General features: G+C 39.4%; 1 protein-coding gene across 2 annotated transcripts; it reads left to right on the top strand.

Moving 5' to 3' along the window:
• The first annotated feature begins 109 nt into the window (after positions 1-109).
• On the top strand, positions 110-22,121 carry nhlrc2 (NHL repeat containing 2). 2 transcript variants are annotated; one of them, XM_026163109.1, is made up of 13 exons: positions 110-446; positions 2,729-2,881; positions 7,440-7,489; positions 9,527-9,932; positions 10,573-10,694; positions 10,806-10,935; positions 13,017-13,110; positions 13,424-13,655; positions 16,130-16,252; positions 16,466-16,675; positions 16,907-17,120; positions 19,905-20,196; positions 20,342-22,121. In XM_026163109.1, the coding sequence occupies exons 1-12, from the start codon at positions 284-286 to the stop codon at positions 20,165-20,167; spliced, it is 2,160 nt and encodes a 719-aa protein (XP_026018894.1). In that variant the 5' UTR covers positions 110-283; the 3' UTR covers positions 20,168-20,196; positions 20,342-22,121. The 2 variants fall into 2 exon arrangements, with proteins under 2 accessions (XP_026018894.1, XP_026018893.1); XM_026163108.1 differs by having other exon boundaries at positions 19,905-22,121.
• Positions 22,122-25,211: the final 3,090 nt, after the last annotated feature.

The following is a 25,211-nucleotide window of genomic DNA, read 5'->3' as shown; positions in this document are numbered from 1 at the left end:
AACAGCAGGACTTACCGCCACTATGCTACAATGAATGGAGTAAAAACAACTAGGAAGGGACAACAACACTTTCTACACGTTTTAAACGATTAATTTAGCCAATTGTTTGATTTGAAGGCTGAAAAAAATAAGAACCCTATTTTAGAGGGTATTTAATTCGGATAATTGAAACTGAAACTCTTTTAGAACCCTTATAGTCGATAACATTTTTTGCTATTGTGTCGAAATCCGCGGTATGAATCTCCTCGCTGCTTTACCGAGCTAGCTGGTTGTTGCTTGAAACATGGCGTCCCGGTGCAGCGTCTCTACACTGTTTCCTGTCCAAAGTCAGCTGGATAACGCCTTAGATGACGCTGCAACACAGCAAGAAAAAGAAGATCTCGTTCAACAATATCTAAAAAAGTTAGACGAGAGAGAGGACCTGAAGATACCCGATTTCCAGACAGGTTAGAGCTTTAGCTTAAACACTTCGCCTCTCTTTCGTAGCAGTTTGACTTGAGTTTGCCAACTCTGCTCGTCACTACAGGACTCGGCATGTTCATTCATATATACATTAAGAATGTTGGACAATTGCAGTCTACTTAGGAAGAGCTCTCTTTCCTTTTAAAAGCTAACGTTACAGCACCACACGCCTTGTAACCCTTAAACACAAGTTCTTCATAGTCTGTCAATTAATTAGCTAGCTACCTTATCTATTCCGGAAGAGGAAGAAAAATTACAGGCATTCATGTAATTTAATAATATGTAAAATATGTCATTTTGTCAATGCAGTACTTCACAGTAGGGCTCACTAATATCTTGTAAACCTTCCTTTTCATTCTTGCTATTATCCTTCTGTCACAAATCACCCGAGTCACTCGTCTCCACCCACTCCACCCTATCTTCTTTACCACTCTTGTGCACTGTCCGCTGTTTTGGATGGTTGTCCCAAAGTATTTAAACTCATCCACCTTCACTATCTCGACACCTTATAGATTACAGTGTCGTCTGCAAGTATCATAGTCCATGCCTGACCTCATCTGTTAACCTATCCATCACCACTGTAAACAAGAAGGGGCTCTGAGCCAATCCCTGATGAAACTTTAACCTATATATCTCAACTGCTGCACACTGTTCTTAGACGTACCCTGCGCCACCCTCACAAACTTCTCTGTCACTCTTCACTTTCTCATGTGGCACCATAGTTCCTGTGTTGGCACCCTGTCATATGCTTTCTCTAGATCCACAAGATGGAGTGCATCTGATCTTTTCTGTACTTGAATGGTCAGAAAGCTAAAAATCTTTTTGAGCTTTACCACCATCTCACATATTGAGTCAATGTTTTGCAATCTGATTAGCCCTAGTTTACATAAGTGGATAAGTTGTTGGGCATAAGTTGTTAGCCACTGAACATGCAGGGTTCCTTGGTTTTAATAGTCGGAACAGCATCCACTTGTCTTTTATATGCATAAGAATATAAAAACAATCAAATCCTATTCTATTCTATTCTAAACAAAAAATAAAACAAATGCATTTAACTAAATATTGTATATATTGCCCCCCAATTAATTGCTAATGTAATTAAAGTTTAGTTGTGGGAAACTTGGGTCTGCTGCTGAGGGATGCAGCATATTGACAATATTTCACCACACCAGTAGGTGGTGATCTACTGTTAGAACATCAAATGCTAGAGTCACACAAGGCTCAATGTGAACATAACAAGGTCCCCACAACACGTGCTTCTTTTTTTTTTCTTAATTCAGAATTCATCTAAATTTATCTAATTGAACTCTGTTCTACGCAGTCAGAGATAAAGAAGAAAAGGAGCCTTTAAGCTGCTCCGTACTGTGCTAATCTTTTATGCATGTGATTTTTTGTTTTGTTTTGTTTTTTTGTTTGTTTCTTTTTGGGGGGGTAGATTCTTATCTGCTGCAGCATACCAACAGCGAGGCATATGATCGGTCCCAAATTCATTCTGCAGCAACAATTCAAACATACTGTTGGAGTTCTAAAGAATTATCTCATCAACAAGAACAAGGTGTCATGAAGCTTTTTTGCAAAACACCGTGTGGAAGTGCACTTAAGAGATCTAAAAAAGGAGATGAAGTGGAGATTTGTGTAGCCAAAAAAACCCTTTGGGGCTAAACACTGAAAGATAATAAATGTTAACTAGATTCATCACTAAAAAAGCACACATCTATACATAGGTACCCCATTGGCTGATATGATTATGAATCAATGTGATTTGTTTTGTTCTTCTTCTTTCGTACATTTCTTTGAAAGGTTAAGTCTTGAGAAGATTATCAATGGAAAATTTAGGTAGGGGTATTACTCTTTCACTCTGTACTGGATTTTGATAGTCACCATGCTGTAAAGTGTGACAGTAAACTTATCAAATGTGCACGAGTTAAGCGTGACAAATGCTATCAGGCACAATTTAGAGTGCACATGAAAGAAGTGTGAAACAAGCTGATCTAAATCTACAACAAAAACACTTTTTATGGTATTTAACATAACACTTGGGCCACGAGAACTTTCAAGTCACTGCTTTGATCGATCAAACTATCCAACTTTTTCTCCCATGTGACACAAACGCTGTGTCAGGCCCAACCACAGATATGCCTTTTAGGTGTTTTGTTACTATATCCATAGCCCTTCTAGGATGGTAGTGTAAAGCATTTGCCTACACCGTGACTAAACATGATTAAAAAGATGACAACATCATTTTCCACTCTGTGATTTGCTCCAGGCTTAGAGTGGCTGAACACGGAGGGGCCTCTCTCTTTAAACAAGGAACTGGCTGGTAAAGTGGTGCTGCTGGATTTCTTCACTTACTGCTGCATCAACTGCATCCACATCCTTCCTGACCTGCATCAACTAGAGAAGAGACACTCTGTAAAAGGTTTGCACATACTCTACTAACTACGAGGTACTTTCCATACAGCTAATTTAATCAGCTCCAGGAAAATCCTAAAGTAGAAAAACTGTGTATTGTTTAAAAAAAAAAAACCCTGCTCATCGCTTTCCTTGCTGTCCACATTAAATATAACGTAATGCTGCGTAATGCTTTGCTTGATATTCATTCATTTTTTTCCATCTATCCATCTGCCATCCTGGAAAAGCATGTTTTATCCATCTTTCCTCATTCACGTGTTTGTCTTTTGCCTGTTTGATAGGAAATATATCTGACGTGCGTTCTTGTGCATGATGTTCCCAAGTAAATCAATTTCAGCACATTGCTAAAGAAAAAAGGCTAAAGTCAGATAGTTCGTGTGAATTTCAACCCTAACCTGCCTTATCAAGAACATCATGTTTGTGAGTGAAATGGCTTGTATCTGTGACAGGCGATGGCAGATTGAAACGAAATGATAAACGTCAAGAATGAAAGCAACAATGAGTGGTTCCCTCCAGTGGCACTCAACCTCAAGCTCTGTCATACCCAGTGAAGATTTAAATCAAAAATATTTGGGGCTGGTTTTTAGCACTGTTCTCAAACCAGAAAAGATTGTGCTTTTGTCGGGGGCCTGTTACCAAACATAATTAAACATCTTTTTTTTTTGAAAATAATTATGGGAATGTCTATTAATGATGTGCCCTGTGTGGGTCAATAATTCACTCATCCACCCATCCATTTATTTTCTTAACTGCTTATCCAGCTTAGGGTCATTGAGGCTAGAGGCGATCCCACTTGGTATTGGGCTAAAGCCAGGAAACACCCTGTCAGGCAACAGTGCTAACCACTGCCCTCCTGCATGAAGTCCAATGACTCAGTTATGTGTATTCAGAGTTTGCAGTAGCTTATTATTAAGCTCAGATTAGAAAACTTACACTGGTTTAGGGTTGAGATTTATCAACAATAACAATATCGTCTAATGGCTGCGACATATAATGGATGCCACAGCCTCGGGGAAGAAGCTGCTTTTTAGTCTCTTTATGCAGGTTTTGATGGTGCGGTATCTCTTCCCCCAAAGGCAAAGGTGTAAGCAGGTGATGACCTGGGTGTGTTTTCATAACACACTTCATTGATGGATGTTGTCACTTACAGTATAATTTCTTGACATTATCTCATAGATTCTGGAGAAACTGCATTTTTTCATTGCAGTGAGTTTCTCATTGGGCACTGGCAGATCACATGGTGCTCAGCATCAAACAGGATAATTCAGTTTCATTGTCTTTAGTGTGTAAAAACAATATGGTTAAAAAATGCTTATACCATTAGCTTTGACTTGCTACAGGACAGTTTAAAGTATAGAATTTGCTCGTTATTTGGTTACTGTTGAATGGGTGGAAGATCAAGTAAAGCACTGCAGGAATTTATAGTGTATTCTTAAAGTCACACTTCAGCTGCACTGGGCCTCAGTGGAGGTACACGATTTAAATTGGTCCTGTGGTCATGTGTTGTGGAGCAGCATCTCAGGGCCATATTCGTTGGAGCAGGGAAACTGCTTCTTTTCCTTAGGCATGTAGACCCTTATCTCAGCTGTGAAGCGACAGTAGCTAAAAATACTTTCAAGACTCAGTTTAAGTAAGCATAGGTACAGCATACATCTGCCCCTCTGTAGTTTATTGTTTTGTACTTATGCATTCACAATTCCCAAATGCATTAAAATCATGACTGATGGCCTTACATTCTCACATGCAGCTCTGAAGTAATATCTAGAAATGTTCAGGGCTGCAATAATGTTTGAGAACAGTTATATATAGCAACTCCATGTAAAGCATAATCTCTGGCATTTTAATGGCCCTTTAAACAGGCTATCTATAAGTCTTGAGAGGTCTTAAAAAGGATTAAATTAGCTCTTTTTTTCTTGTTATAGGTACAAACTACAGGGGAGTGCAGACAAAGTGCTGCATACAATAAATAATAGATTCATGGACCTAATGAGAAAGTGCATAAAAGATATCACTGAAAATATAATCAAACTTGTATGATGACAAACAGGCATTACATTTATTTACATTCAAATGTTGTATCATCTGAGGAAGATGTGCCACTTGAAATTCATTTGTGAGTTGAACATTACATAAAAGACACACACACGCAGACTGCAGTGCCACCACACATTATCGTACTTGCCTTATCTCTGGCACCGCTATGGGTACATTCTGTTTGCTGCTGTTGTCACTGAGGTGTGGGAGCCACCCTGTCCAGTCACTCCACAGTCCACCCCGACCCACCCATCGTCACTGCAATCTGTGCCGGCGCTACGCTGCTTGGCAGAGGCCGCGGGTGACGAAATCCGCTGCAGACCGTGTCGAGTTTGAGCGTTGGTGGGGTTCATTTATGAAATGCATTTTTTTTTTTGTGTGTGTGTTAAAAAATATGAACTAATGCAACTGTATAGTTTTTAGATGCTTTGTAATTTGTTGGTTATTAAAGCCCTGAACAGCTCAGGGCTGTCCCTGGGATTAAAATCTAAAGTGAAAAAGCCACATAGAATTTTATGCTCCATATTAGGGCTGGGCGATATGACCCAAAATTCATATCTCGATATTTTTTACCTAGATGGCGATATAAGATATATATCTCGATTTTTTTTTTTTTAAAGCCATAAAGTAAGAACAAAAAGAGAGTTCTTAGTCAAAGCTGTGTCCCAGATGTCACACAGGCACTTTTATTAACATAGAGCATAGATGTACATAAAATTTACTCAAAAATAAATTATGAGCATTTATTAAATAATAATGCTCCATAAATAAAAGAAAACAATGTTGTTTTTGTGCATAACAAAAAGCTCACAATTGTGCAGTCAAAATGTAAACTAAAAGACGCTGAGCACAATAACAAAGACAGATTTCACAGCTGCTCTGTTCCCAACTTCTACTCTGTGACTGACAGCATTGAGTTTGAAATCCTCTTCGTAACCACGTCTCTTAACAGGTGCCATTTATGGTCCTTATACACAGTAGGGTAATATTACGTTGAAGCACAGTACGTATCACTCCGCGAGGCTCCTCGGTAGCCGTAATGCTCTGACAGTCCATCAAGCGGTGCAGCTCCGTAGCTTACCAAAGTCGTACTAAAACATTTTTTGACAGATTGCTGAGCGCTGTGTACCACATAAAATCGGTTCGCAGCCATCAAGCACAACCAGAATTCATACATAAGGCGCGCTGTCAACTTTTGAGAAAATGAAAGGATTTTAGGCTGTGCAGCGCCTCTGGGCTGCATGGCGTTAGCGTGGTTAGCTCGTTAGCGTGGTTAGCTAGCTAACACGTTGACGGCGTCCAGCCCCACGCACGGGTCGATGCGCAGTAACTCATTAACGGAGATTTGCCGTGTCCGTCTTGTCGCTTCCTGCAGGTGAAGCGATGGGGGAGGAGGGGGAGTTGTATTCAGTGAAGGAGGGGCGAGGCCGAGTAACGTTGCGTAAAGACAAAAGTGGACGAAAGAGAGGCAAACTTGCGGCTCCACAAGTATAGCTTTAACGTAACATAGACTATATCGATATAAAAGATATTGTCACATCTTATATCTCGTATAAAAATATATCGATATTTTTTTAAAACTCGATATATCGCCCAGCTCTACTCCATATATCTGGAACAAGATATCAGAAAACTTGCTGTAGCTTTTAGTTCCCTCAAATCAGTGCCTTATAATGAAATTAAACATGGGATTCACGCCTTTTTAAATAAATAGTGTGTAGTGTTTTGAAAGTGCCTTGTCACTGAAAGTTGCTCTTTTGCTGTTTCTTGTGTAACTCTATTAATGAAAACAAGTCTTTTTTTCCATTTAGAAAGTTGTTTTGCTCTGTGTACAGTTGCATGCAATCAAATTGTAAATAGTAGAAACTGCACAAAATCAAACTTGTTAGAAATCTTTTTTATTTTTTAAAATCTGTGATCACGCTCGATTCCCTGTGAATAAAGCATTTTCAGAGCGACAAGGTAGCTTTGACTTTTCTGCCGCTCCGCTCGGGCTCTGTTTACCCAGCGTATTGTCGAGTTTTTGATTTAAGGAATGACAGAAGTACAAAAGTGACTGTTTCGATAGAGAGTTTTACAATGATTGTAAGGAAGGAAGGAAACTAATCAAGATATCTGCTATCTGTGGACTCTTTGGAGAGTTTTAGTGCCACAAAAGCATGTGTTTAAAATAACATCACCAGCCTGTTACATTCATAGTTCTAGGCAATTCAGTTGCATAACATTTGAAAGTCTGCAGCCCTTGTACAAAGTCACAAATTATAACCACTTTCTGTCTTTAGCTGTATAATAAGCATAGTGTTTACTTATCTTTGATGATTACTGAGAAATGGCTTTTCCAGAAACCTCACTTAAACCTGCAATGTGTTATGCTTGAGGGTTGGTTGGTTTACATAGAAGGTCTCTTAAATTTTACAGTGGAAAAATCATTGTGCTTAGTGCATCTTTGCATGTACGTTTGTGACATGTGTGTCTTATGCAACACCTTTCTGCCTAAACGCTCACTGTTCGCTGTTTAATCTCTTTTTCAGATGGGTTGGTTATTGTTGGTGTGCACTCTGCCAAATTCCCCAATGAAAAGGTATGTTTTGGGTTTTTTGGAAACTTTTAGGGGAAACTTTTGCTTTTTTTTTTCTTTAATACTTCAAAAGTATCTACATGTATACCGATGAATTTATACTTTGTTTAAATTACTCCAAGTAAAAAGAGGGCTGTAGGAGCCAGGGTGTTAATTTGAAGTTTTATACCTGTATACAAACAGGAGAATAAGATTTTGGCAGCATATAAAAATTGCAAGAACTTACTTTCTTTATCAATCCCGGACCAGAAACTCTGTTCTTCAGATATTCCTCTTAATTTTCTGCTATTGGCTCCCTTTTGTTTGTTTTTTTTAATGAAATCTTTTGCCAACTTGGCAGGGGAATAATCTGTACTCTCCAACTGCGAGGAAATAAATTATGCTTCATATGCATAGTACTTACCCTACTTTTTATCAAAAACAAACAGGCAGGCAAAGTTTTACAAATTAAAACAACAAAATATCTGGATATTATATGGTTTACAATGATATCTAAGCTCATGGAAAGTCATTTGTAGCGTTCTGATGCAGAAAAACTGTATATGTAATTTGCTCTACATAGATGGGCTCTGTACCCTGTTATAGTTTGTAATAAATGGGTAATATCACAGTAATAAGTTGGTAATGGTATAATGGTATCATTGTATTAAACCTCCCAGTTAAAGTGTTGCAATCTTTGCAAGTAACTTAAAGCCAAAATATTTCATATTTGATTACTGCATCCATGTTTGCAATAACTGCATCAATATGCATCAATATGCAATTGCATCATATTTCTTGTTTCTTTATTGGTCTGTGGGGTTTTGCTTCTTCAGTCTTCTCTTCAGGAGGTAAAATGTATTTTCATATGGATTCAAATTTGGATTTTTGACTCCAAAACCCTAAATAATCTCCCGTCGATAATGTGGCCAAATGTATGGATGCATTTCTTCGTAAGTCAGAAGACAAAGTGTTTCTGTAGATGTAGGCAATTACTCTGTTACTACCATCGTGATCATCAGGAGATTCTCGATAAAAATGTGTTAGCTTGTTCCATTAGCGGCCATGTAAACCCAGGGCATGAAACAACCTCAACCATGCTGCACAGATGAGCTTTTATTGTTTAGGATCATGAACAGATGCCTTCTTTCTTCATACTTTCAAGCACTTTCACAGTTGAAATCGCTGTTTCGTAAGTCCAGAAGCCTTTGGTCCCAAACTGTCTCCAACTGACTCTTCTCTGCACATTTTTGCCAGTTTCATTACAGCTAATAAGCAGTTTGTGTTTTGCAGTAAGACCTCTATATTGTTAATCTTCGCCACTTTTCTTTGGCGGTTGTTCATAATGTTATGCACTTTTATTTTATTTATTTTTTTCTTTACTGTTCTCACCATTTGTCTCTGTCATCAGTTGCCCCTGTTTTCCTTGGATGCCTGTTTAAATGCCTGTTGGTCAGTACTTCGGTGGTTTCCGTCTCTTTCAGGACATTCCATATTGCTCCACTGGATGTGCCCGATGTTTTTGAAATGTCTCTTGCAGATTTTCCCACTTTTCTAATCTTTGAAATTATGTGCTTTTCATGAATAGATCTTTATGTTGGTTTACCCTGCTTAACTAAAAATGTAGATGAAATCCAAAGCTTAAACTAAAAGTGGAAATCCAGAGCTTCTTTACAATTAAACCTTTAATCTTCAAAAAATGATGTACGTCATGTTTCAGCATTTCACTCGTTTAAAAATTTGGGTGTTTTGATACAAAATGTGTCAACCTGTGTGTTGTTTAAAATCATTGTAAAGGGCAGTTAGTCTTTTAAAAGATGACTTTCAACTTAACAGCAAAAGCTTTACTTATAAAAGGGCTGTCCTGAATACCAGTATTTTGTGCTCCTGTAATTTGGGGGGATAGTTAAATCACTAAGTAAGAGCTTTGTAACGTTTTTGCTACATGCAGACTTTTCTAAAAGACTTGGAAAAGTTTCTGAACTTTTTGATAAATTCAGGTGGAGCCTTATTGAAGGACAACACTTGAACTCATCACCATTTTTGCACATGTTCTCAAAGGTCCTGGACAACATCCGAAGCGCTGTGCTCCGCTACGACATCTGCCACCCCGTGGTAAACGACAGCGAGGCGAGTCTCTGGCATGAACTGGAGATCTCCTGCTGGCCCACGCTGGTCCTACTTGGACCACGTGGCAACTTGCTCTTCTCCCTGGTGGGTGAGGGCCACCGTGACAGGCTGATGCTTTTCACTGACTGCGCTCTGCGTTATTATGGGGTGCGTGGTCTGCTCAAGGCTCACACAGTGGGAATCAAGCTGTACAAAGACGCCCTGCCACCCAGCATCCTTTCTTTTCCTGGAAAGGTGGCTATAGACAACAGTACTAAAAGGCTTGTCATAGCAGACACAGGACATCACAGAATACTGGTGGTGTCTTCTACTGGAGACCTGCTACATGTCATAGGAGGTAAGAGACTTCACACCAATGCATTTTTAAAACAACAACAACAAATGGGCATGATGTAACGAGCTCCAATTTAGATGGCCATTAAATACAAAAACTATTGTGTTGTAATAAGTGAGATCTGTAAAAGTTCAACAGCAATATTTAGCCAATGATGACATTTTAGCATTATGCAACTGCCTCAACAACCCTCAGAGGAGCCACATGGCAGTTAGGCTGATGTCCCCAGACCAGCAGAGAGGTTGGCAGCAGCAGGGACTTGTACATGCTGGGAACTGGCACTGACCTAGAGTGGACAAATGAGGAGAGAAAATTGAGGATTGGTTTTATTTTTGTGTTGTTGACGTCAGCTCTGTGCACGCATAAGAAAGGTTTGCCGAGCTGCAGAGCGTGACGTGATTCTGAAGTTTTCTCCTATTTAGTTTCAGCAAAGAAGGAAGTTTCTTCTTTGCTGAGACTAAATAGCAATAATTGTCATACGAATAGTCATGAATAAAAATAATTATTCCACTCTGATTCATTTTTTAAAAATTTAATATTGACATGTCTGAATTTTATTATGAAAAATAAATATTTGGAGCTTATTATTACCTTTAAGTGATCGAAAGCTTTAATCAGTGCTGGGTTTTTCCTTTTGTCACAGGGCCTGAAAGCGGGAGAAAAGATGGCGACGTGTCTGAAGCTTCCTTTAACTCCCCTCAGGGTGTGGCCATTAAAGGGGACACTGTATACGTGGCTGACACGGAAAACCACTTGATTCGAAAGGTTGTCTTAATAATTTTAGTTTTAAAAAGTATTTTTTTCAAGTCTTTGTTGATATTTATCAACCATAATAAATAATAATAATAAACCATCTGTGTCTGCATCTGTTTGTAGATCGACCTGTTAGAGGGAAAAGTCAGCACTCTGGCTGGAGTAGGCACTCAAGGGACAGACAAAGAGGGCGGGGCTATGGGACCACAGCAGCCAATCAGCTCTCCTTGGGATGTGATGCTTGGCACTGCCAGTGAGGAACTTTAATTGCCTTTCTGCCTTGTATGAGTCTTAGAAGATTCACCTTCAAAACAAGCTTTTAGTATTCAGGGCACAAATACACTAGATGACACATTCGTTTACACTTATACAATGTAATATAAAACTTCTATTTCTCCTTAAAACATCAAATCCTCCTTATCCCTGCCTTTTAATTATTTTCTCTTGAGCATTTATTTATACACTTGATTATTAATAGCTTATTAATTTCATACAATACTTTTATTTTTAAATTCAAGTGGGAATCTTTTTTCTTTTAAACTCTTTTTGGTGAATATCTTGTTGTCATGAAGCGTCATTAATGTGGAATTTAGATTAATAATCAGTCAGCTCAGACTCTCATATACACTTGTTATTCCACATTGATTATCTATTTTTCTTCACCCTAGGAGAAAAATACAAGTCAGTTTGTTTATCTATTTGCTCTCCTTGTGATTTAAAAATGTGACAAACTAAATTTGTTACTTTGTTTGTTACTTTGTTACCAGCAGACTGATTTAATTAATTATTTTTTTCTTGAACATTAAACACCTCTTGTAAGATCTTGCGGTTGCATTTGAAGGAAACTGTCCCCATAAATTGTGTCCTTCAGTAAAAGAAACAAAGAATGAAACTGTATGTCTGGACAGAGGTGTTTATTTTGCCTCTGGCAAGCGCTGTTCTCAACGATTCATAATGTAGAGGTATGTGTTTGTGTGATTTATACAAATCTTCTTAATTGAAAGTGTTAAGCATAGAAGATTTCAGGGCTACCGCAGTAAATTTTTTGCCTCAGGTTGATTTATGCCACAGCCAGCTGGTTTTAAGCTGGTCTCAGAACCTTTAACTTCAGTACACCCTGACTAATACATTTAAAATTTAAAGCAGTCTTTTAATATTAAAATAATTTCCATAAAAATGAGCCATTCGGCACTTCTATAAGTACCAAATGGCTCAATTTTGCAAGTACTCTCTGTCTGTGCTAACATCCCTGGGAAAGGTATGCATTTACCATGGTAAACAGGAAGTGAAGGGCTGGGTGCTTGAAGAAAATACTATGAAGGAAGCAAAAATAAAACAAAGATTTCTTTGCTTGGACCTAGAAAGATGGGGAACTGTTACTCAAAGCAACACACAGAAGGTGTTCATGGCAGCAGAAAACAGATTGGGACTCATGGAAAAGCAAATACATCAACCCAGAGTGATATGAAGAGCGTTATCAATTACATGGGAGAGGCATATTCAAAAGATGAAATTAAGTAAATGTGTGTGTTTAATATTTTGGCTTCATTGACCCAGTCAGAAAGCAAAGATGTTTTCAGGTTCTGCCTGTTCTGACTAAATCTCTCCTTAAACACCACCCGTATGGTTTAAACAGTGAGTGTTTAAAAAAAAAAAAAAAAAAACTCTTATTAGTATGGATGTACCCTGACATTGTCTTCTGAGAGAACGTCCAAACACACATCCACATAGTCATGATTTATTCAAGATGTGGATGAATAAATTATTCAACCAAATCAAGAGGATCCCACACCTTTTGAACTATAAAGTGCTAGACTGGCTTTGAGTCAAGTATGTATCCCTGACAGTCCACCCGTTTTGATCAAGAAAGGCTGAACTTTGCCCCGCATTAAAAATACAACAGAGATCGTGCATGTCTGTAAGGCTTGTGCGTTCATCACAGTGGCAGTATTGTATCTGCTGAGTGCATATGGCCTTTGTCAGAGAGGCTGCTGTGTGTCTTAAACCTGCACGGCTCCATATTTTGACTCAGTTCTGACGCTGAGCAATCAGCAGATCGGGAGAGGGGGAGTTTGCAAAAATAATTTTGCTGCCTGGAAAAAAAAAATCTATTTCTTACTTTTACTTTGAAAAAAAACACATTTTGTCCTTGTGTTTGAGCAGACTGTAGTCCCAAACACACCTCAAGAACATAGCTCAACAACGAAGGACAAATATCACAGTAGTTGTTGAATGATACTGAGGCTGACTGGTAGATGGCCAAGAGCACTGACACCAGTTCCTGCTCCCATATTTATCCTGTGGGGTTTTTTTGCGTTTTATTTTCATGTGTAGGCGGCGATGAAGACAACGTGCTGTGGATAGCCATGGCAGGGACTCACCAGATCTGGGCTTTGTTCCTAGCTGATGGAAAACTGCCCAAAGGAAGGTGAGAGACCAGTACATGACTGCCATGGCCACTTCGAAACATATTCTGATAATATAATGACATGGTTGTAATTCTCCTTTTAAAACTGTGAAAATGGATTCCTCTTCTTGTGTGTCTTCCGTGGTCGGAAGTTTCACAGGAGGTCACATTATGTAATAATCTTTTTTAATTACCGCAAATAAACAGGAGATAAAATCTCAGTCTTGTTTTTATTAAAAAAAACAAAAAACAAACAGATTTTCTCCTTTTTGGAACTCTGTCCATCAGGAAGTCCATTCTAGTATTTAATGACATTGTCTTGCCATTTGAACAGCGAGTCCAAGGCAGGGATTTGTGTGCGATGGGCGGGCAGCGGCAACGAAGAGAACCGGAACAACGCCTACCCTCACAAGGCAGGCTTTGCCCAGCCTTCAGGCCTGGCTTTAGCCCCAGAGGAGCCCTGGAGCTGCATGTATGTGGCTGATAGCGAAAGCAGCACCATCCGAACGCTGGCGCTGAAGGATGGAGCCGTCAAGTTGCTGGTCGGAGGAGAGAGAGACCCACTGGTGGGTGTACAGTAAATGGGGGAAGAATGAATTAATAGTGTAAAAAAAGCTTTATTTACCATTCATCATCATCTTCCCTCTGCTAGATACCTTTTCAAGTATCCTTATTTCCAGTTATAATGCTCATGTGGTTTGAAACAAACAGTTACAGCATCTCTTAATGAAGTTTCACAGACCAGCATGATATAGTGCACATAATTTATCAACTTGTTGTTTGCCATATTGTCCATTTTTATTGCTACTTTAAAAGGTGAACTTCTTATAGAAAGAAAAAGCCAGCGCAGATGAACTTGTGGAGACAAATTAAAAGTCCATTTCCGAAGCAGACTGTAGGAGCAGAATAACCTTGTGCGGCACTTTCAATAATGATGTGTCCTGTGCTTGGCTCTGTCACCATACATCAACGCAAAACACACAGTGTGAAACCTGCACATTAGTCTGCCACATTTCCAGCCACACAAAACATTAGGACAATTATGAAGAAAAATGTTGCACAAATATGAATCATTGTTAGGCACTCACGCAGAGTTTAGGGCTATTTTTGTATGCATAAAAATATGGGGTTTTTTTCCTTTAAAGAGAAACAAGTAAACACAGACCCTCTTGTTTGTTGCTAAAGGAAAGCCTGAAAAACAATGTTGGTGCATACCTTCATGCCCTTACAGCAGCTCTGCTGTAGTTTCTTTGTCTTGCCGCACTGGTGTATTTTTGGAAAGTCACAAGCTTGTAAGTCCCCATGAGAGCAGGAAGTAATTAACTAGAGAGTCATATACAGTTTATTTAACATGGTGAAGAGCCGGGAGAAACTATTAGCTGCCCACAGATGTTTAAGGAGTTGATCTAGAACAGCCAAACAGTATTGAAGCTGAGGTGGCGTCCTCTCATGTTTGCACTTTTACAGTAATATCAGTTGTCAAATTGAGCTAAAGCAGAGATGTCAGACTCATTTTACACTGTGGACACATAAAGAGTAAGTCACCGTGCAGAGATTTAACTGCACCTTTAATCCTGGAGATATCTTAATATAATAACAGACAGTATGACAAAAAACAGTGTTGTTGGTTTTTTTTTTTTGTTTTTTTACATGAGAGAGAAACACTGATGTAGTATGTGAAAGAAATCTGTCAGTGCAACTCTTAAAATGTTCTTTTTTTTTACTGTGGATCTGTTGTGAAAAAATACATACATTTCTACAGTAGATGGTGGGAAAACGGGAACAACTGTTTTTCTATTATTTTATTACTTTGGTGTAGTATGAATGGCCATGGGAGGGGTGTTTATCAGTAGAAAAAGCTGTAAAACGGGTGAAAAAATGGTTAAAAGTCCAAAATATATGCCCACCTTGACATTTCCCAAAGCAGTCCAGTGTAAGGTTATTACAGTTAGCTAACACTAAACTGAAAGTAGAGATGAAAAAACATTTTAGTTAACTAAAATAAAAATAAAAACTAGACTTTTATTTTCCATCCTATTTTCCATATTTTCCAAATCAAAAAACGTATCTGATTTTAGATTCAGCATCTTTTTTGCACTGCTTCTGATGTGGCGGCTGACTTCATGTCTTTGATAGTAAATGGACTGTTTCTTATGTAACACTTTTCTACTGTAGTTGAGCATTTAAAGCACTTTATTCACACTCGAGAATAATTCTGCATCCTTGGCAACCATTCTTCTGATTACTGTCGTCTTGCCACATGCAACAAAATACTGATTTCCATTTTCAGGGGGTAGAGGATGAAGCTGCACGTAGCTGGATCTAGCTAGTTTAATTACCAGTGACTGAAGATTGCGTTTTTTCCCCATTTCAGTCTAGGTTGTCTGCATTGCAAATTCTCAAGTCTGGGAGGTGAATTCATGGTGCACAACCCCTTTAATGTTGAGAACATCTACGAGCATGCTCCAGGTCCTCCAGCTCCTTTTTGAACTCGACCAAATTCTGTTTACCTCGTTCTTCAGCTGAAGTCTGGTTGGGTTGCTGAGATGTTTCAAGCTCACACTTGTGCAGTTAGATAATGGATTTAAACCTATTGGCTTTCACTCAGTGGATTTTACATTTCCAAGGATTTGTTGTTGTAAACACCTTGTAGCTGTTTAGTCAGCGAGCCAGGAGAATCATGAGACTTTGAAGATTGTTATCATGGTCCTTTTCTGTTGCTGTTGTTATTTACAGAGCTGATACAAAATTATAACCAATTTATCGAAATGTTATCACAGCTTCTTACAAATTGGTTGTTGATGGGATTATCTGTTTGGTCATGCTTGTTTCAAATGAATCATGGCACACACAAAAAACTAAAATGATTTATCTCACAGTCTTAATCTTTTTATGTATAAAATTCATCATTCATAAGATAGAAAAGGCTTCGGCTTTCTTCAGTTTCCTGTCTCGTTTTCAATGCAGTTAAGGGTGTTTTGTAATTTTAGTCGATAATATGTTTTTTTCTCTAACCAGTGTTTTGTATTGTTCAAAACAGAACCTTTTTGCTTTTGGGGATATGGACGGGAAAGGGGTGGATGCCAAACTCCAGCATCCTCTCGGTGTTGCCTGGGCTTCCGAACAAAACTTGCTCTATGTAGCCGACTCCTACAACCACAAGGTAACAGATGATTGTCACAAGGCTGCATTTTAAAGCTGTACTGTGCAAATTTAACACTTATGTTCTGTAATGAGTTCCTTGAAGTGACTGAGTTCATGCCAAAGTGGTTAAAACTCCTTTTGAATTCCAGGCAGGAAATTTTTTTTTTGTGATAACCAACATCTTGTGTGTGTGTGTGTGTGTGTGTGTGTGTGTGCCTGTGATTCTCCTCAGATCAAGGTGGTGGATCCAAAAACAAAGCAGTGTAGCACATTAGCAGGAACAGGAGATGCTGGAGATACTCTGGGTCCAGAGTTTAACAAATCCTGCTTCAATGAACCCGGAGGAATCTGTGTCGGTGACGGCGGAAAACTGCTTTACGTGGCCGATACCAACAACCACCAAGTCAAAGTGCTGGACCTGACCTCCAAGACTGTCTCGCTGGTGAGTGCGTTGCCTGTGTGTGTGTGTGCGTGTGTGTATTTAGGAAAAGTGTGGTTCCAACCTTGAGAAAGTGCTTTACATTTTGTACACGTTTGTGTAATTAATCTGTCCTAAAAGCTTCTGCGCTAGAAGAGATTGAATTAAAGGTGACAAAGACAGGACACTGTAAGTTAGGGTAGCTTTCTCCTTGCTTTTGTTTAATCCAAACACCCATATCTCTCTTTTATCCAGCTCCCCATCTCCCGCGAGTGCACAGATTCGGTACCTACAAAGCCCTCGGGTCCGACCAAAGCCCCCACGCTGCCTAAATCAGCTGCCAGGAAAGAAATGCCGCCAGTAGCGGTGACTGCGGGCCAGACTGTCATCATGTCTGTCACACTGTCACTTCCAGAAGGGACCAAACTCACTGAAGAGGCGCCCAGCTGCTGGGCACTCTCAGCAGAGGGTGAGACAAAGTTCAGTCACTGTTACATGAAGTATCATGCATGTAAATGTTCTGAGCATGTTTAGCCTTCATGCCCATGAAAGATGTCTTGACCATCATTGACACCTCATCCTGTCACTGATGTTACATCCATGAGCTTCTGCCACACAGCTGCACATGTTCACAGGGACACACTTGGAATTTTAAGTAAAGTTTTGCACGAAAAGTTTTTGATTTTGAGATAATGTTGACAAAATTCAACTTCTCAGTTTCAACTAAAGAGCACTTATAAACACTCATTTATATAATGCTTCTTTAGTAAGTACTGTACATCCACAGTCAGTTTAGAATCACCAGTTAACCTGTTGTGCATGTTTTTGGACTGTGGGGGAAAAGCTGGAAAAACGCAGGCAGGCTCCGGGAAAACATGCGAACTGCAAGCACCAAAGGCCCCAGCATCACTGGAGATTTGAACCAGGAAGCTTCTTGCTGTGCGGGAAAAGTGCTAACCACTGCATATAAAAAATTAGTAATTCTTCTGTGACTTGATTGAGAACCTTCAGCTCACTTTAAAGCAAAAACCTTTCGAAGCTGATTGACTGTATTAGTTATTTGGTAAAATTACATGATGCTGTGACACAGAAATTAGGCTTTTTTTTTTGTTATTATTACTGTAATTTCTAAGCTAGTTAGTCAGACATGCTGTATTTCCATTGTGTTGCTGGGCCAGACTAATGCAAGTTAATTATTTTGTTGCATGTTGGCTGAAGAAAAGCACTAAAACAGCAGCCTACAGACATCACTGTAATGTGTGTAAACCCGAGGACTGACAGATCTGCTGCGTCTAAGCTTTGATTGGACTTTTTTTCCCGTTCAGGTGAGAGGTTAATTGAATTCTAAAACCCCAGCAGTGTTTGGCAAAGACTTCACAAATATCTGCTGGGAACCAGAAGTGGAAGGATTTAGGTGGCAGAGCAGTGAGGAGGCAGCTTACAGCAGCTGCTTTGTATAACAGCTTGTTTGAAAAAAAAAATGCATGCTTTTCCTCAAGTTATTTCTCTGTTCGTCAGGGTAACCAACCAGAGTCAGGGCTGCAGCATAAACGTCCTCCCTGTGCTTAGAATGAGCGCGTTGTGGAGTGAAGCCTCTAATTCTCTCCTACAAAACTTTATTTTGGTCTCTGATCTGTCAAAAAGTGAAGGATGCTTAACCTGCCTGCACGTCGTTTTCACCGTTCAACAAGCAGATTCTCACTCTGCCAGCCCACACCTGGAATTTATAGTTCGCAGCTAAAACAAAGACAAATACTTAAATCACTCAAAGCTCTTTTAAACCACCAGCGAGGAGGTACGAGGCGTGGATGGCTTAATTTATGATTTTATATTCTAAAGAGGTTTAGTCTAATTCTCTCAGATTGTAGTGTGGACCATAGGATCGATTGATACGTGATTTTTTTTTTGATTTTATTTTTATGTGATGTGATGTTAGTGACAGTTGTGGTCTGTTCATTACGTTTGCACCAAAAGTGTTTCCATCATCCTGAGCGCTGCAGCATGAAATCCTCGATAACGGCAGGCTATTTTTAGAGCATTTCGATAAGACGACATGCCTTGGTTCACATAATTAGCTACCAGGCTATGTTATGTGATCCCCCGCTGTCCCATTATACCCAGTCTAGACTTATGCTGATCAGATCAGAGCAGAGGCAGGGATTTTAATGGATCAACTTAGAAGTGCACGCCAGATCTAAATTGTTTTTTTAGTGGCTTTTTAGAAATGGCTTCCCTGGGACCCAGCGTTAGACATCAGCTTCATTAATCTCGGCTGGCTTGGGTTCTGTGGTCTCTGTGGCGTGATATTTTCTCACCGCTGACGCTCCGGTGATTCTTTTCGACTTTCATTTATCTTTCAGTGGTCGTGTCGCTTCAGATGTGTACTTGTGTCTAAAAATATTCCCTGTGTTTCAGAAAATGAATGTCTTCAACCACTCTTTATTTGATTTAGTAAGGGTATGTGAGTTTGGCCTAATATTTCAGAGGGACTGTTTTACTGTGCAGGCTTGAGTCAGCCCTAGCACTCTGGCTGCACCCCACTACGTTCAGCAATAAATCGAGATGCCAGCCAGCTATTCTCATTCAAAGCCATCTGTTCTTTCAAAACATGGATGAACTAAGGCGGACACGTGACCAAACCGGGGATTGAGCTTAGTTTATGTCATTCTTGAAGTGGATCTGTGGGTTCATCGTGGACAGCCCACAATATTCAGTGTGCCTGACAAGTAAACTTCACTGTCTGTCACTATACAGGAGTTTAACCACACTTTTAAACCTGAATATGTCTTTATACCAGAAAAAGATTGTATGCGAGTATAAAAAAAGTCTTGTTTTTCTTTTTGACATGATAGAGAAACGCTGATGATGAAAAGTCCAAAATTTATGGCCTCCTTCATATTTCCCAAAGCAAAGTCCAGATTAGTCCTTGCCCGGCCAATTCTGGACACAATACTGGAATTCTGAGAGTGTCCTAGACTTTGGAAGCATATCCTTACAGAGTTGAGATAGAACTACCAATCAGACTGGTATCTGGAAAGGTTCCTGAGCAGTGCTAGTGTGCGCTAAGCCGCTGGGGGAGACTGTGCAGAGTGCTGCAACAATGCTTAACTGGGTGCTTCATCTCAAAGTAACATTGAGGTTAATGCCTGGCCTGAGTTTACCAGTTTACCAGCAAGGCATGTACACTGTACATAAAAGTTGGACGTCCTTTGACATCACTTCCTGTTTTGTTTTGTTTTTTGTTTTTTTAAAGGTAACGAGTGGCTGCTAGACCATCAGGTGCTTACTGGTTCCATTAAGGATCTCTCACAGCCCCTCTGCATCTCAGCCAAACTTCCAGTCGTTATGAAGGAAACAAACGGCAGTCCAAGCCTCACGTTGGCCGTGTGGGCGTACTACTGTACGGAAGCAGGTAAAGCCTGCATGATGAAAGCGGCTTCATTCTCCCAGCCTCTTCAAATAAACGCCAGTTCTGGAGAGGGAGAGGTCATCGTGGAGTTGACTCATGCCTTCTGAAGCCGCCTACATGTCTTAGTTAAAATAGCCTTCGAGTCCACACTTTGTGTTGCGTTGAGACCTCAGCTTAATCGCTCTTGTGGCCTGCTCATACTTCTGAAAGCAGGAAGGAACGATTGTTTCTGACAGAGCTCTCACTGTGATGAAAAAGGCGATTTGAGTGAACTTGATTTTCTTAGATACTCGGATGTCTCTTCACATATAACACATTAGCTCGGTAATGTTCTCGACTGTGTGCGACGGCTATTAAAGGAGTGCAGATAGACACCCGCAGATATACTATATATTATATTTATGTAGTGAGCTCTCATGACGACAGGTTGCATTGCTAATATGTGGGGGTTTTGCCAAGTTGTTTATCAAAACTAAAAGAATAAGGAAACTTATTAAAGTTATTTAATGAGAAACTATGAATATCTAATTTATCGTAGCACTGCTGGTGTGATTGATGGGCAGATAAATAAAGGGATTTTCATCCGTTCTCTTATCTTCTGGAAAATCTAAAGTTCTTTCAGGTGTTAAAAACAAAGTAAAAACTAAAACTTCAGCTTTATAGTTTCACTTTAATTGAGGAAGGAGGATTTGAAGTGATTATTATTATGAATATTATTATTATAAGCTGATAAGTAATAAAATAAGTAGAATTTCTTTAAATGGAGACTTTATATGAATCAGCTTTTCAATGCTAATATCGAGTTCCAGCCAGTGTCTTCATAAAAAAAGGATATTTGAATTATGTAAGGCTTTCATAGGGATTATTAGGTTAGGATAAAAATCTATATCTTTCATTTAATCTCAGCCCAGCAGAGGAGGTAGTTAGCAGGAGAGGACAGATGTGTGACGCTTAAGTCTTTATGCAGTTGGGGGTTTATTGAACGTGTCCATGCAGAGACTCTCATTTCTCGTTATCATTATAATGTTAAAGTTGTGCAGCGCCGCGGTATAAACGTTTTCACTTTCCTCCTTTAAATGCTGTATTACCACAGATCAGCGCGGGGTTGGTTTGGTCACATCAGCTTGGAAAGGTGCCCGCCGATCGAGCTCCCATCCCGCGTGCATTTGTTTACACGTGTGGCAGCAGACTGATTCTTCTTAAGCCGTTTACACTGTTCTCTCGTAGCCCGAAAGCTTTCCGATTGCGATTATTCACAGCGCACCAGAAGCTGTTTTGATTCCGAACCACCTGTTATTTTGAGTAATGAGTAAAGTGCCTGTTTTCGAGGAGGGGGAAGCAGCCGAGGACACTGACATGACTGCCGCCTGTTCCCGCACGCTGAAACCAAAGTCTCATTAAATTCTCTCCATCAAGCATTTATACACTTCATCTCAGCTTCACAAAGGGAACATTATATGAAAGGAATGCTAATAATGATCCGCTCGATCACGTTGTGTAATGCGATATGATAATGTGGAAGTTGTTTTGTCATTTTGCCTTTATTGGTTTACTAAGTTATGAGTTGTTGTGAGAGCGTTTTGATTATCGTTGCTGTCATCATGTCTCATAACCTAATTGTGCTCGTCAGCCTGCTCTTATTTGGTTTGGCTCACTCAGCCCAAGTGCCTTGGAAAGGATTGCATGGATGGTGTACATTCATGGCACTTTAACCGTATTAGAAGCAATATTGTTTTGTTTTTCCTTTCTCTTTTTTTCAACTCCCACAAGTTATTTATTTCCAGCGAACTGCAGTTGTTGTACTTTCTCGGCTCTCTTATCCCTCTGGCACTTTTTAATGAGCACTAATAACCTTTGGGTGGCTGTCGGTGGGCATTAAGCTCCTGATATTGTTTTGTAACTCTCACTTGATTTTGTTTTTTTCTTCATTTCTGACTTCTCAGACACTTTTTGGCATGCTTTTGTCTTCAGGGGCACCTTGTTAATACTTTGGCTTCTCCGTGTTGGACTTCAATATGCAGCACAGTGAGGAAAAACTAATAAAACTTATTTTATCTAGTCTGGTTTGTGTGCCGTTCTTTTCATTTCCTGGTATTTGAGAATCAGTTTGTTTTGCGTAATTCCAACCAATACATTAATAAGCTGGTGCTGAAGCTCTTTTATATGAGATGCTATCAAAAGCATCACTAATGAGCACACTCGTTACATAAAAATGTAAAAATGCCAGTTTATTTCTGAGCTGGCCTCATACGCAGACCTCCTGTTTGACGCATAGTTAATATCTTTCATTTTTCTCATTCCTGTTACAAAGAAAGAGCCATCTTTCTTTTTTTTTTACTCTAGTTTTGGTCATTAACATAGTTATAAACAGACAGCTTACAGAAGCAGTCTCTCGTGTTTACAATGAAGTTACAGAAAAACAGTTTTGTGTGTATTTCCTAGTCAATTAACGAGTCCTGGAACAAGAATTATTGGAGTGGTTCAAGCTCAGTTTAATTTTGTGTAAATGCTTTCGCATGCAACAAAAATGCAACTGCAGTAACTGAATGCAGTAAAATATATGGGCTTGGAGTCAATCTTGATAACTTTGAACCCTGAGTGCTGTGAAAAAAGGTATTTGCCCCTTCCTACTTTCTGTTTCTCTTTTTTGCATATTTGTCACGTTTTTTTAAGTTTAATGTAAGACAAAGATAACCAGAGTAAATACAAAATACAGCTTTTACATGATAATTTCATTTATTTAAGAAATAAAAGCTAGTGAAAACTAATCGTCTTCCCTTGTGAAAGCATGAATTAAACAGAAACCAAGTGAAGTAAGCTGAAAGATCTCAAAAAGCAACAGCGGAGAAACAAAGTCAGTGACTTCTATCAGTCTGGAAAGAGTTATGAAGCCATTTCTAACACTTTGGGACTCCAGTGAACCACAGTGAGAGCCGTTATCCACACATGGAGAAAACCTGGAACAGAGGTGAACCTACTCGTAGAGCGCATCGACGACTCATCCAGGTCACAAGAGAACCCAGAACAACATCTAAAGAGATACAGGCCTCACTTGCTTCAGTTAAGGTCAGAGTTCATGATTCAACAATAAGAAAGAGGCAGAAATGGCGTCCACGGGACAGTTCCAAGGTTAAAACCACTGCTGACTGGTCAAAGTCTAGATTTAAATGCAACACTCATTGCCAGTTATTACAGACTCAAAATGTAACAAAATACCTGTAATAAATACAAATATCTCCACTTAAAAATACAAATATAGCAAAATTTCCTGCAGCTCATTGCTGCAGCTCAGATAATATCTGGGCGAGGTTTCTACTTTCTAATTTCCTGAGAAAGAAAATTTGATGGCAATTGAATGAACCATTTGCTTTTTTGCCTCTAACATTGGCCATGTTCTGCAGTGCTTATCATCTTCTGCTGGTGTCTAATCTAAAATCTATTCTGGTATAATGGTTGATACACCCACAATAACCGCTCATCATGGATACATGGGTGTGCTCATTTCCTATTGACAGCAATTGACCTAATGTACTTATTTAATGTAAAGGGCAGATTCTACATTTTCTTATCTATGATATGTAACTCTAATTACAATTTTACTGTATTGTCCATTTATGTTTGCACATGTTTCAATAAATCGTTGCACCTATTTCCCTTTTCCCCCCATTTTCCTAGCAACATATAATCATCCAGGAAAGGAAATCCCAGAACGCTGATTCTGTTCTTCTGGACATAGTTGGTTCTTTTCTTTTGCACAATACTGTGCCAAGATCCAGAAACACTTCTTCTTTTCCAGGCCTCATATAAGGTGGACCGGTGCGAAACACAGAATTTAAAATAGTTTTCAGTTCCTGCACTAGTGACTGAAATCCAAATCTATGAAGGCACCATTAATGCTGAATCAAAATCTAGGTGTTGGAGCAACATATGAATCCAGCCATTGGATGCTTGGATGCCAATTTCAGCAGGACAATGTCACACCACGTTCTGCACATATTCCAATAAATGGCGTGGTAATAAAAAAAAATTCTTTGTACCAAACTGGCCTGTCTGAAGTCCAGAGTACAGATTGTTGGTAAGAAAATAAGACGTGATGCAACACAGTTGCAAGGAAGATCAAAACTCAACTATTTTCAAAGGTGTTTCTGGCAACAAATTCAAAATGAGCACATTTATTTTAACAGGTTTGTTCCATCATCTGTCAGAATTAGTTTTGAAATTACTTTTTCTTTTCAATCAGTTTGAAAACAAAGAGCCATTTGATTTTTCTTCCCCTTTTTGTCAGATTATTACATGTTTTTATCAAACCAAGTGAAAACTTTATTGCATTTACTGGAATATGTGACATTATTGGGAGCTCCGTTGCATTTTAAAGGAATCTTTAGGCTGCTGCTCGCTCTGCCAGAGGAGCAAAAATTACAGTTTATTGAAAAAGACATTGATAGGTAAGCTGCCCGCTTTTATCTCCATCCTTTTATCCTATCATGCCAGGAGCCTAGCTCCAGATCTACAACTTGAAAATTCTTTTGTCCCCGGGGTGCACTCAGGGCTTTGTGAAAGCACTTTCTTGTTTTATGCACTCTGGGCATGGGATGAGCTGCAAAATGCTATTTAAAAATGGTCCTTTCTCTGGAAAGCTTCAAAGGTCTTTTCAGAACTGTCCCAGGGGAGTAATATTAGTGTTTTACAAAATCCCAGACTTGAGGTGGAATGTGTTGTGGGTAGCAGCGATGTGGACGGTCATCTTGTGATTCTTTTATGTGTATTTTTTTAACACGAAGATAAACTCCACAAGTTAGAACCGCCACAAAAAAGAGCTCTTGCGTCTCAGACCTGAGGATAAATCAGAAATAAAAGCAAATGAATCTGTCTTTAACCAGATACTTTTAATATGCAAAGATAAACATTACAACGACATGGTCGCTTAAGACGGAGAGCTATTATTGGCCTCCTGACTCACTCTGAGTCTTTTCCTGCTGTTTTATCCCTCTGTCCCATCAGCTGCTTTCCTCACTGTCATTCTGGCAGCACAATTAACCCTGTACCACTCACACACTCACACACACACACACACACACACACACACACACACACACACACACACACACACACACACACACACACACACACACACACACACAGAGAGAGCCT

Source organism: Astatotilapia calliptera, chromosome 3 (genome assembly GCF_900246225.1).
Source record: "Astatotilapia calliptera chromosome 3, fAstCal1.2, whole genome shotgun sequence".
NCBI lineage: Eukaryota > Metazoa > Chordata > Actinopteri > Cichliformes > Cichlidae > Astatotilapia > Astatotilapia calliptera.
This window is presented reverse-complemented; position numbering and strand designations above follow the sequence as displayed.